At 50.6% G+C, this 14,500-nt stretch overlaps 1 protein-coding gene across 1 annotated transcript in view; it reads right to left on the bottom strand.

Moving 5' to 3' along the window:
• Nucleotides 1-669: 669 nt before the first annotated feature.
• Nucleotides 670-14,500, bottom strand: part of LOC144752847 (butyrophilin subfamily 1 member A1-like) — a 662,516-nt gene continuing 648,685 nt past the window's right edge. The window contains exon 8 of the mRNA XM_078640685.1: nt 670-1,214. Coding sequence (XP_078496811.1) covers nt 670-1,214 — 545 coding nt within the window. The remainder of the gene's footprint in view (nt 1,215-14,500) is intronic.

The following is a 14,500-nucleotide window of genomic DNA, read 5'->3' on the forward strand; positions in this document are numbered from 1 at the left end:
CATTCTATTTGTTTTGTATTTCTGTACTATTATGCTAAGATTGGTATATGTGAATTTGTTTTTGAATTTATAATTAAACCCTACTAAACTGCTATTCAGTTGTGGACTGGATTACTGAGTTGCCACTAATCGGTTACAGTGTACTTACATTTTTAATTGTAATTGTGTTCTCCCTCTTACCCCTCATGCAGCTAATAAGGGTCCTGGATTTTAGGGTAAATGTCTAATTGGCCCAAGCTCCCTCAAAAGTGAGGCACTATTTCATTTGCCAGATATACCTGTGGCCACCTTGGAAGAGGACCTGGCAGACACACAGGACAGTGACTGCAACCCCCACAAACAAGTAATATGGAGTCAGTGTAGTAGAGATAACAATAGGCAGCTGAGCGTGAGGAACAGCACAGTCACCAGCTCTAATTCACATGACTGCAACACACCAAACTGTGGACGGTGTTCCCCGTTCAAAAATATAGGATAAATACACTCCAATGCAGGACTGTGACCTCACAACAATGCACAGTGCTTCCCCCTAAAGGACAGCGGCCCCTAGAAAATATTTAGGATTCAGACCACTGCCCAAAGAAAAGATCCCAATCCCTCTCACTAAAGGACTGTACCCTTTGTCTGCGCCATTGATCACCCCTTATCTTCTGTAGGTCTCTTCCAGTCTCACTCCCGTCCTGTCACTTGCAGGATCTGCATCACTCTCCCATTCTTCTCTCCATCGTTGAGTCCTGGACTAAAGAGTGGCTGTAGGGTGGTGGGGAAAGAGACCTTCGGGAAGGTAAAGAGCTGAGACCGGTCATCCACATTGTACACCGAGATCCTGCCTGCCTCATAGTCCAGAAAGAGACCCACAGCCCTGGGGGGCACACGGGGAGTGAGAATAGTGCGAGAGGAAGTGAGAGCTTTATATATACCATTTCTGAGCCGCACTGTCCAGAATCCATCCTCTGGTGTTAGTTTGCTCTTCCAATTCCTGTTCACAGACTCGTCGCACACCCCCAGGATCCAGTCCGTCTTGTCCCCCACCTCCACCTCCCAGTAATGCCTCCCTGAGCTCAGTGTCTCTTTTCCCAGGACAATGCGCAAATGAGTGAATCTATGGGGTGAGTATTTCACAGGCTGTGCTGCATATCCCTCTCGCACGCTACTGTCGTCCTTGTACAGGACGAGCCATGAATGAGCAGTTTGATGATCCAGGTACACCTTAGCTGCAAAACAGAGAGAAGCAGAGATCAGGACAAATTAAACAACCACAACAGAGATCATTACTACACATCAACTTCATACAAAAAACATCTAAATTAATAAACATTGCAAATCATGACTTTCTGCCCTTCTGTCCCATACAAGTGAGGTTCCAGGACCTGGTCTGAACTCTGTGCCGGACCTGGAAGGTGGGACTCTTGATACCTGCACAGCCTCCACTCTCCCCCATCTCTGACCCTCACCGGAACCGTCCGCAGGGCCTCACCTCTCATTGTCCCCCTGTCCTCTGTGTCTGTCTTCACCTCTCTCCTCTCATGTCCTGTGTTTTCCCTAACTGTATCTATGTTTCCATTGCTCATCCTATCTCCCTTCCTCACCCTGGAGTCCAATGGACAAGTGACTTATTCATGGGACTGAAGCACTGTGAACATGGCTCTTGTGTGCCCAGTTCAGTCTCCCCAGTGGATGTCTCCTGCCTCTGTCTCACTCTGTCCCCACTTCTTCTGTTTCCTTGGGTTTATCACTCCTCTCATTTTTCACTTCGTCTATTCTCACATTCTCCTCATGGTTTTCCACATTCTCATGTGATTTTCACTGCCCTCTCTCCCTTTTTCCTCTCACTCTGTACTTTCTTTTCCTTCACTTGGTCTGTTTCTCCCTGTGTATTCATTCCTCCTTCTCTTTCTCTACTCTGGCTCCTTCCCTCGTCCCACTGTTCTTTCCAACCTCCTATTTTCTCTCTCCCTCCCAGAGACCCACTGTGCCCTTAAGAAAAGACCCTGCACTGTTTGGGAAAAATTAACTCTAGGATTATAAATTGAACCAGGTGTAAAACCGAATAAAAGAGAGCAAGAGTGAGATAAAGAGGAAGAGCGGTGAGGAAGATGGATAGGTAGGGAAAAGGGAGAGAAGTGTGGAGAGATGACAGGGAACAATGAGGAAGGAAGGATAAACAAGAGACATGAGGGAGAGGTGAACAGGGAGGGATGTGGACAGGTGTGAGGACAGCGGAGAGAAGGGTAGGAGTGGTGAGGGGAGAGTAAGAGATATAAGAGGCTCAAGAGAAGAGAGAGGACAAGGAAAAAGGAGGGAGGGTTGTGGAGAGTTGTGAGGACAGTGGAGAGAAGAGTGGGAATGTTGAGGGGAGAGATAATAAAAGAGGGTCACAAGAAGAGAGAGGTTAAAAATAAACGCGAGGGAGAGAAGGACGATGGGAAGAGAATAAAGAGTTGAGAACCGTATACCAGCTTCCCCTATCGCTGCTTGCAGAGTGGTTCTTTTTGCCTGGTTTTGTCCTTTGAGCTTTTCTTCCACCGTCCATTACTGTTGTTCTTACATTGTATCACTGTGAGCCTTGCTACTGTGAGTGTTGGTGCAATTCTTCACTTTTGCTGCTTCTGTGCAGTGAACCGGCCTGCCTCACAGCTTGCTTGTTTACACCAAACACCGCTCCTGCCTCCCAGTGCTGCGCCCCCCTCCCACGACCTACTTAATGGAGGCCGCAGCATGACCCCATTGAGCAGGTCCATATACCAGCTCCTCCCTCCCCCTTGCTGCTTGCGAAGTTCTGCCTTTTGCCTGGTTTTGCCATCTGGGCTCTTCAGCAATCCATGACTGTTGTTCGTACTTTGTATCACTGTGTTCCTTGCCTCTGTTTGCGCTGGTGCAATCATTCACTTGATTGCTGCCCTTGTGCCACTATTGTAACTCTGTGTGCCTTGCTACTGTTAGTGTCATTTTTAGGTCTCGCCGTCAATGCGCATGCGCATTGAGCAGAGCGAGACTATGGGGGCTTAAACAAAGCTTACCTACACTGGAGATTCACTGGCGATTTGATGAAGTGCATGTGCACTTTTAACTCAATGCGCAAGCGCAATTAGTTAAAATGCGCGTGCACAGCATCAAATCGTCAGCTTAGTGCCGCCAGCAGCTCTTCCCGCTCCGCCCCCTGCTGCATCAAAGGCTTGGCGCTGTGCCTCAGCCCAGCCATTCTCCTCCCCTAATTACCCCCTGTGGCATCAAAGGCTTTTTCACGGCCGGCCGGGCTTTCAGTTCACGGCCGGCCGGCCGTGTCTCCTTTTCTTTTTTTTTTTTTCCATTAATTGAATGTCTTCCAGCAAGCTCTCCTCATCCGTAGCTTTAGGTGTGATGACAGCATTTCCTTATAAGATTACTGCTCTCTTGGGAATATATGAGGGCAGGAAGCCTTCTGAATTCGGCTGATCATTATCAGAGAGTGTTTTGGTGAAAATACGGGACTTTTCTTATGCGTGCTGCTACAAAAAGAGCTCAGCTCTCCTTAGCTACGGGAAAGCTGTTTGGCTTACTTCTGCTCGCTCAGCCAGCAATTGTGCCATGTGGTGTGTTTTTAGCTTTACTAGCTCATTGGTGTGTACTGGCTTGCCACTTTGCTGGAATAAAGTACCGGCCATAACGCTGAATACAACTTTCTTTTAATTAGTTCACCAGTTTGCTGCCAAGTGAATTTGAGAGTAATAGTGGCAATCATGTTTGAAACCGCATAACGTGAGCGGAATAAGCTTGCAAGCCGCAATCACCCCACATCCACCACATCCACCATCACATCCACCACCACCTCCACATCCACCACCACCGCATCCACCACCACATCCACCCTCACCCTCAACCCCTCACCCTCAACCCCTCACTCACCCTCACTCTCACTCACCCTCACTCACCCTCAACCCCTCACGCTCACTCACCCTCAACCCCTCCCCCTCACTCACCCTCACCCTCACTCACCCTCACCCTCACTCACCCTCAACCCCTCACCCTCACTCACCCTCACCCTCACCCTCAACCCCTCACCCTCAACCCCTCACCCTCACCCTCACTCACCCTCACCCTCACTCACCCTCACCCTCACTCACCCTCACCCTCACTCACCCTCACTCACCCTCACCCACCCTCAACCCCTCACTCACCCTCAACCCCTCACCCTCACTCACCCTCAAACCCTCACCCTCACACACCCTCAAACCCTCACCCTCACACACCCTCAAACCCTCACCCTCAACCCCTCACTCACCCTCACTCTCACTCACCCTCACTCACCCTCAACCCCTCACCCTCACTCACCCTCACCCTCACTCACCCTCAACCCCTCACCCTCACCCTCACTCACCCTCAACCCCTCACCCTCACCCTCACCCTCACTCAACCCCTCACCCTCACTCACCCTCAACCCCTCACCCTCACCCACCCTCACTCACCCTCAACCCCTCACCCTCACTCACCCTCAACCCCTCACTCACCCTCAACCTCACCCTCACTCACACTCACCCTCACCCTCACTCACCCTCACTCACCCTCAGCCCCTCACCCTCACTCACTCACCCTCACCCTCACTCACCCTCACCCTCACCCTCACTCACCCTCACCCTCTCACCCTCAACCCCTCACCCTCACTCACCCTCACCCTCACTCACCCTCAACCCCTCACCCTCAACCCCTCACCCCCTCACTCACCCTCACTCTCACTCACCCTCACTCACCCTCAACCCCTCACCCTCAACCCCTCACCCTCAACCCCTCACTCACCCTCACTCTCACTCACCCTCAACCCCTCACCCTCTCACCCTCACTCACCCTCACCCTCACCCTCACTCACCCTCACTCACCCTCAACCCCTCACCCTCACTCACCCTCAACCCCTCACCCTCAACCCCTCACTCACCCTCACTCTCACTCACCCTCAACCCCTCACCCTCAACCCCTCACCCTCACTCACCCTCACCCTCACTCACCCTCACTCACCCTCACTCACCCTCACTCACCCTCCCTCACCCTCACCCTCTCACCCTCAACCTCACCCTCACTCACCCTCAACCTCACCCTCACTCACCCTCACCCTCACCCTCACTCACCCTCAGCCCCTCACCCTCACTCACTCACCCTCACCCTCACTCACCCTCACCCTCACTCACCCTCACCCTCACTCACCCTCACCCTCACCCTCACCCTCTCACCCTCAACCCCTCACCCTCACTCACCCTCACTCACCCTCACCCTCACTCACCCTCAACCCCTCACCCTCAACCCCTCACCCTCAACCCCTCACTCACCCTCACTCTCACTCACCCTCACTCACCCTCAACCCCTCACCCTCAACCCCTCACCCTCAACCCCTCACTCACCCTCACCCTCACTCACCCTCACTCACCCTCACCCTCACTCACCCTCACTCACCCTCACTCACCCTCACCCTCACTCACCCTCACTCACCCTCACCCACCCTCAACCCCTCACTCACCCTCAACCCCTCACCCTCACTCACCCTCAAACCCTCACCCTCACACACCCTCAAACCCTCACCCTCACACACCCTCAAACCCTCACCCTCAACCCCTCACTCACCCTCACTCTCACTCACCCTCACTCACCCTCAACCCCTCACCCTCACTCACCCTCACCCTCACTCACCCTCAACCCCTCACCCTCACCCTCACTCACCCTCAACCCCTCACCCTCACCCTCACCCTCACTCAACCCCTCACCCTCACTCACCCTCAACCCCTCACCCACCCTCACCCTCACTCACCCTCAACCCCTCACCCTCACCCTCACTCACCCTCAACCCCTCACTCACCCTCACTCACCCTCAACCTCACCCTCACTCACACTCACCCTCACCCTCACTCACCCTCACTCACCCTCAGCCCCTCACCCTCACTCACTCACCCTCACTCACCCTCACCCTCACTCACCCTCACCCTCTCACCCTCAACCCCTCACCCTCACTCACCCTCACCCTCACTCACCCTCAACCCCTCACCCTCAACCCCTCACCCTCAACCCCTCACCCCCTCACTCACCCTCACTCTCACTCACCCTCAACCCCTCACCCTCAACCCCTCACCCTCAACCCCTCACTCACCCTCACTCTCACTCACCCTCAACCCCTCACCCTCTCACCCTCACTCACCCTCACCCTCACTCACCCTCACTCACCCTCAACCCCTCACCCTCACTCACCCTCAACCCCTCACCCTCAACCCCTCACTCACCCTCACTCTCACTCACCCTCAACCCCTCACCCTCAACCCCTCACCCTCACTCACCCTCACCCTCACTCACCCTCACCCTCACTCACCCTCACTCACCCTCACTCACCCTCACTCACCCTCCCTCACCCTCACCCTCTCACCCTCAACCCCTCACTCACCCTCACTCACCCTCAACCCCCTCACCCTCACCCTCACTCACCCTCACCCTCACCCTCACTCACCCTCACCCTCACTCACCCTCACCCTCTCACCCTCAACCTCACCCTCACTCACCCTCAACCCCTCACTCACCCTCACTCTCACTCACCCTCACTCACCCTCAACCCCTCACCCTCACTCACCCTCACCCTCACTCACCCTCACCCTCACTCACCCTCACTCACCCTCACCCTCACTCACCCTCAACCCCTCACCCTCACTCACCCTCAACCCCTCACCCTCACTCACCCTCAACCCCTCACCCTCACTCACCCTCACTCACCCTCAACCCCTCACCCTCAACCCCTCAACCTCACTCACCCTCACTCACCCTCAACCCCTCACCCTCACTCACCCTCACCCCTCACCCTCACTCACCCTCACTCACCCTCACCCTCACTCACCCTCACTCACCCTCACTCACCCTCACTCACCCTCAACCCCTCACCCTCACCCTCACTCACCCTCACTCACCCTCAACCCCTCACCCTCACTCACCCTCAACCCCTCACCCTCACTCACCCTCAACCCCTCACTCTCACTCACCCTCAAACCCTCACCCTCAACCCCTCAACCTCACTCACCCTCACCCTCACCCTCACTCACCCTCAACCCCTCACCCTCACTCACCCTCAACCCCTCACCCTCAACCCCTCACCCTCACCCTCACTCACCCTCACAACACATATTGTGTTACAATAGGTGTCACATTTGCGAAAGATAAAACTATTGGCATTGTAAATAACAAAGCTATTAATTTCGCTATTTTCAAAACAAGCACATAAATAAAAAATGTGTCCTTTACAATACCAATAGCTCAAACTTTCCTAATGCGAGACCTATTGCATTGCTGTGCTTCTCTCCCCTGCTGCACTCTCCTGCTCTCTAGAGATGTGGCCTAACTACCAGAGCTGCCATCTAAGTCACGTAAATACAAAACATGTTGCATTCCAAATGCTATAGGTGTCACATTCGCGAAAGTTATAACTATTGGCATTGTAAATGACAAAGCCATCAATTTAGCAATTTTAAAAACCAACAAATAAATAAAATGTCATTTACAAGACCAATAACTCCAACTTTTCTAATGCGAGACCTATTGCATTTGCAATGCTTGTTTACTTTTATTGCCTCTGTTCAGCGCGCCAGCCCATCTCACGGCTTGCTTTACCCACCGCTATCGCCTCCCTACGCCCCTCCCAGGACCTACTTCATGGAGATAGAAGAACAGCCACACCTCCGGCACATCAAAGGCCAGCATGGTCTGTTCCCATCCATGCCTGGACCACGGCCAGTGCCAGGAACTCTAGTTCATCCACCCCGCACAGCTCTGACTCCACAGATCTCTGAGCCCTGGATCCAGGCGCATCGACAACAACTGCTGCCACGCATCTCCAAGCACCTCCAGAAGATAGTTCTTGTGCTGGCACTGCTGCTTCACTTACAATACCAAAGCAACCAACAATGCCAGAGACACCACAAACATGACTGCATCCACCATGCGGAGCGAGACCGCCACTGCACAACTCCAGTGCATTCTACTTAACATACAATCACTTAGCAGACACGCCACGGAGATCTGGGGCACGATTTCATCCCTCACCTGGACATCATCTTCCTCACAGAGATTTGGCTTACCCTTTCTCCGCACCAGACATTGCAACCCCCGAAGGCTACAAGATAACACACCGGGACCAAACCAACAAACACGGAGTTGGAATTACAATCACATAGAAGGACACCATCCGCTGCTCGAGCTCTTCATACGACTATACCCAGATAAGGGAGAATCTCAACTTCTAACTTCACATAGACGGAAAAAGCACCATCAGTAGCACCCTCGCCTACAGACCGCCAGGACCATGCCCCAGCTTCTGCAACGCCATCCGTGACCTCATCGCCCCATTCACCATTGACTCCAAGCACTACATCTTCCTAGGGGATCTTACCTTCCACCTTGACGACCCCAGTGACACCAACACAACCGACCTCCTGGAAAGCATTAGCAATATTGGCCTCAATCAACTTGTCACCAACACTACCCACATCGCAGGACACATGCCCGACCACCATTTCCACGTCCAGCGACAGAGTCAACTACAACCACATCTCACATCTCACAGCTCAGCCGGACCAGCCACTACTTTGTCCACTTCACCATCTCAGGACCTACCAAAACTGGCACTAGGCCCCCCAGCTCCATGTGCAGAAACTGGAAGACTATATCAGAAGACCAGAGAAACAAAGTACTAAACTCCCACCTCCCAGACACAACACCCAACCCAGAACAGGCTGCGAAGAACTTCTTCCAGTGGATCACAGAATGTGCCAACACAATCACCCTTCCAAGCCAGCCAAATCCAAAGAACCTACCAGAAGAGCCAGCTGGTTCACCGCGGAGCTGAAATCCACCAAAAATAACTTCTGGCAACTAGAAAGGAAGTGGCACACCACCAAATACACTGGACACCATACCACCTTCAAGACAGCAGTCAACCAGTACTACATCCTCCTGAAAGAAACAAAAAAGAATGCACTAGCAGACCACATAGAAGCCAGCACAAACTGCAGCAGGGAGCTATTCACCACTGTAAAAGAGTTCTCCGACCCCACAGCTACCGAGAATGACATCAACCCCTCCCAAGAGTGGACTTCTTCCACAACAAGATATCAGTCCTCTTCGAAAACTTTAAACGCCAAACCCCTGCTGCTGACCACATCAGCCAGCTCACATCCACAAACTCAAACACCAAACACCTGCTCACCCATTGGGACCTTTTCACAACTCAAGTCACAATCTCTATCATGAACTCCGTGTACTCTGGAACACCCACGGACCCTTGTCCCTACCACTTCTTCAACCTCGAGAGCAAGCTGCTTGGCAACGAGCTCAAGAAAGTCTTAAACAGCTCCATCACCTCGGCCTCCTTCCCTGAGGACTGGAAACATGCTGAAGTGAGGCCCCTCCTGAAGAAACTATCCTCCGACCTAGTAGAACCGAAAATCTACCGACCCATCTTCCTGCTCCCCTTTCCAGTGAAGGCTCCCGAAGGCAACCAGCAACTCACCAAACACCTGGTACACAACAACCTCCTAGATCCCTCGCAGTCTGATTCTGAGCATGAGCCAACCATCGATGACATCAGGGCCCTCTTGACCACAGTGAAACAGCAGCCCTCATCCTCTTGGTCCTGTCAGCTGCCTTCGGCACCATCTCCCATCACAACTTGATTAACAGACTCCACCACATCAGAATCCTGGGAAACGCCCTCAAATGGATCGCCTCATACCTCGCCGGAAGAACCCAAAGAATCCTTCTCCCACCATTCACCTTGGAACCCAAACAGATAATCTGCAGCATCTCAAAGGATCATCTCTCAGACCCACCCTCTTCTACATATATATGACCCCCCTGCCAACACCTTTAGATCTCATGGACTCAACATCATCTCCTACACCAACAACACAATGATCATCTTCTCGCAGAGAGAAGACATCTCCACCACCAGAGCCAACTACTACAGATGTATGATGAACGTTGCTGACTGGCTGAGGGACAACTGTCTCAAGGTCAAATCAGACAAGACAGAAGTCCTTATGGATGGGAACAACACCTCTCCATGGAACATCGCAGGGTGGCCTGCTAAACTTGGCCCATCCCACCCCCCTCTCTGACAGACAACACCTGCAAGCTCAGCATTATCTTGAACAGCAGGCTTATGATGAAAAAACAGGTAAAGTCATTCTCATCTGCCTGCTTTCACACCCTACACATGCTCCACAAGATCTTCAGGTGGCTCTTGCCAACACCAGAAGGGCCGTCATGCAGGACATTGTCACTAGCAGGCTGGACTACGAGAACACATTCTATGCAGGAATCACCGCACATCTCCTGAAGGCACTACAGACAATACAAAACTCAGTTGCAAGACTTATCCTCTACCTTCCCAGATGGACCCACATCACACTGCACCTCAAGAAGCTACACTGGCTCCCGATCCAAAAGAGATGCCAGTTAAAAATGTTGACCCATGCTTACAAAGCCCTGCACAACAAAGGGCCAGCATACCTCAACAAATGAATGACCTTCCACCAACCGACCAGACACCTACGATCCACCTCCCTTTTCCTCCCAGACGCCCAAAAGATCCGCTGAAGCAAAAACGGAGGACGCTCCTTCTCACACCTGGCGTACAAAACTTGGAAAGACCTTCCACTGCTCCTTAGGACCGCCTCATTGCTCCGGGAATTCAATATAGAACTCAAGACCTGGCTGTTCAAATGAACAAACCACCATGTAGTAGTTAGCGCCTACAGCACCTGGAGACCCTTCTAGGTGATTTGCTGTGCTGTAAAAAATTATAAATTCAAACAAACTAAGGGTGAGAGAAGAACAAGAATAGAATAGAAAAGAAAAACCTAAATGAGGGGGAGAAAGAGTTAAGGCAAGCAGTGGCAATACCAATAGGCAGGGCCTTAGGACCACCTCATTGCTCTGGGAATTAAATAAAAAAAACTCAAGACCTGGCTGTTCACATCAACAAATCACCAAGTAGCAGTTAGCAACTACAGCACCTTGAGACCCTCTTAGGTGATTTGCCACGGTTTATAAAACTGTAAATGCAAACAAACTAATGGTAGAGAAGAACAAGAATATATTAGGAGAGAGAACCATGAGAGAGTGGGAGAAAGAGTTAAGGCAAGCAGTGGCAATACCAATAGGCAGGGCCACAGGATTTATATGGCAGGGAAAGAACCAAATTATGAATCTGTATTGGCTGAAAAGACAAAATATGTGGCGTAATGCAGCACATTTTGCAATGGTATTTTGTCATTTGTACACATGTTAACACTGTATCACCAAAGGTTTCACCTGATTTGTATGAGTTTAACATTCATATACTGCTGTAAGCAACTGAAAGGTGACCTGCTAACCTTTGCAAAGGGTTCTCCACTGTGCGGCAAGAAGTGTTGCTACGTGTTTAGGGACTTTTAAACTGTTTGAGCTAAAAAATATTTTTTTATTGTTAAAATCTGAAGAATATGCAGCAGATTATGAATTATGTGGCAACTGAATAAAAAATCATAACTATGTAGAGAACACCGCAGCCGCAAAATCACATAATTCCAGTGGCCCTTCCAATACAGCTGGTTTGAATGTGCTAATGCATGCAAAATCATGCCCTAAAGTGCATTTACTTTAGATGACTAAAAACAACTATGAAACTGGTGCCCGCTGGGCCTTATATTCATATGCTTAACTTTACCGGCAAACACACTAATTGGTTTCTCAACTACAATTGCAAAACCCCTTAATGTGATTCAGGTTAGCAGAGCAGTCCCTATTTACATCTCACATGATATACTGAGATCCTGTGAGAGGGTCCCAGCTTGGGGTCACGTTTTGTGCAAATCCCTGCACTAACCTGTACCAGCCAGCCCATTGGGGAACACCAGGTGGGGGAAATTGCAACACACGTCACCACCGCCGGGGCTCTGGAACAGTTTCTCGCGTCGCTCACCTTGGTCCCCCTCCATCTGGTGCTGGGTGAGTGCCTGGGGTCTGCTGAGGCTGTGGAGGCTGACATGGCTCGCATGAGGTGAGGAGTGTAGGCCCGAGGCTGGTGTATTCTGGGGATGCTGGAAGAAGCGCCCACCCACAAAGTGCCCCCTCTACCTCAGACGATTCAGCATCAGGAAGGGGTGTCTGGAACTCCGCTCCTGAGGATGTAGCCCAAATCCCACTGAAACCTGCCAAAAGACACCCAAGCAATAAACCACAACCTTCCCACCGGCCACTGATCTATACTACTACTACTACTACTACTACTACTACTACTATTACTACTACCCTGTGCCCCTGGGTACACTGTGAAATCTTCTGGGGAAGTCAGGAGCTGCTGCTACCATCTACAGCCCCACCTGTGTGGAAATGTGCACCTGTTGAGGTGGGAGCTGGGGACAACGATTCCCTTTGAGGTAACCCAAAATCTAACAAAACCTACCAGGAAATGGTGGAACAAGCTACCATAATAGCTTCCTGCTGCTTTGTCTAATACTTTTTTCATGAGTCCACTGAGGAATTTTGCGAAATACTGGTGGGGAGGCTGGGTGTGGCACCTATCCTTGGCTGGCTCCCATCTGTACATGGATATGCTGCTGCTGGAGCGGGAGCTAAAGACACTGACATCATGAGGGTAGCCTAAATCCCACCAAAGCTACCATATAGCCAGACCAAATCCTACTGAGACCATTATGACCCCAACAATTTGTGACTCTTGGGGGCATATTATCAAGGGATTTATCTCCGCTTTTTTGGCTTTAAAAGCCAAGAAAGCGGAGATAAAATTATCTCCCTATCAGCAACAGGTGCTAACACGCAAATTCACATGTTAGCACACTTTTTCTCTACGCTTCCCCTTGCATCTCTAATGAGATGCAAAGGGGGCGTTCCAGAGAAAAATAATAGGAGAAATGTTGCTAAGCGACATTTCTCCTATTATCAAGAATTTCGCTAACCCTGTTAGTGATAAAAAAAAGCAGTGCTAACCGCGGTTAGCACTGCTTTTTTTACACCTGGTATTTTTCTGACTTAGCCATGATATCCTATGGAAGGTGGATATCATGGCTAAGTTTGTGAGCCCCTATCATCAAGCTAACGCCAAACTTCGAGAGATTATCGTTGGTTTTCAAGCGATAATCTCTCATTTGGCAGTTAGCGTGAGGATTTTTATCACTTTTGAGATAAACCTTGCTAATAGCAAGTTATCTCTGCGATAATTTCCGGCAATGCTTAGCGTTAAAAAATTTGTTGCTAAGCATCATTAGCGATAAATATCGCTAATCGTTGGTAATATGCCCCTAAGTAACTCACTAATGCGATTTGCCAGCACTTGCCGACCATATGCGTCAGAATTATTAACTAATAAAGAACTAGGCACTCCCTCAATTGTCAAATGGAATCAAAAGCACACATTACACTAAACTACATGGCTGATAGTTAGAGGCTGGGGTGCCGCCAAGAAGTTCAATCTGGCGGGCTGCTTTTTGTCTTTACCACATCATGCATATACTATGTCTTGGTCCTCATCTGTGACTTCTGCCCATCCTTCCTCATGCCTAGCACGAGGGGCCCTGCCCGACTACGTCTATTAGTCCTTATCTACTCTGACAGCCTAGACTGATAATACTGCAGCAGGACCACTCACTAATGCCCCACCACAACATCACAACACTATAATGGAAAGGTACGACATCAACTCATACTGCATTAAATTCCTTTGAAACCTCTCCAAACGGGCGGCAAAAAACCTCAAGCACAAAACTCTGAGAGTATCCTGAAGTGCTAACTGCAGATATCTACTAGAGTCTGGAGAAGGTGGCAGAAAAATGGATTGATCTTCAGCACAAAAAAGACCTGCCAAATGGGGAGAGAACTTCCTTCAAACCCTTCACGCAATTAAAGCTACCACAACCCACATGGACACAAGCTCACTATATCCCCACTTCAGGACTTTAAGAGAGAACTGACCTAAACTGTCTATAGAAATGGGAACATCATAGTTCAAGCCACAGAACAAAACATAGCCATTTTTGACCGACACTTCACTGCCCTTTGCATCTTCCTGCCCTCTGGTGCTACCCCTGTCCCCTCTACCATTAAATCAACTCCTCCTCCCTCTTGCAATGAGGGGATTTTTGCAACCACACTTCCACCCCCCAAATCCACGCCTCTCAATTCCCCCACGCGGTCTCCGCCCACACCCCGTCCATCCCTCTCTACTGTGGAATACCTGGATGCTATGCTTTGACCTCCAGAAATATTTATCACCCCCATCGTCCCCATGTTCTCAACCCAGCCTGAGTGACACCCTGCTCCTTTTGCCCTGCTATCTTCCACCCCAATAGGATGGCTCCTTCCTGAGCCCCCACCCATGGCTCTGACTTGCCCCATTACCCCTCTCCCCTCTACACTATTTTGGATGAAATTGCGTAATTTCACATAAAAGCAAAGAATATCCACACCCTGCCCAAGCCACTCACACCATGGATAAACTCTGACC

The sequence above is a fragment of the Lissotriton helveticus genome, chromosome 5_1, assembly GCF_964261635.1.
Source record: "Lissotriton helveticus chromosome 5_1, aLisHel1.1, whole genome shotgun sequence".
NCBI lineage: Eukaryota > Metazoa > Chordata > Amphibia > Caudata > Salamandridae > Lissotriton > Lissotriton helveticus.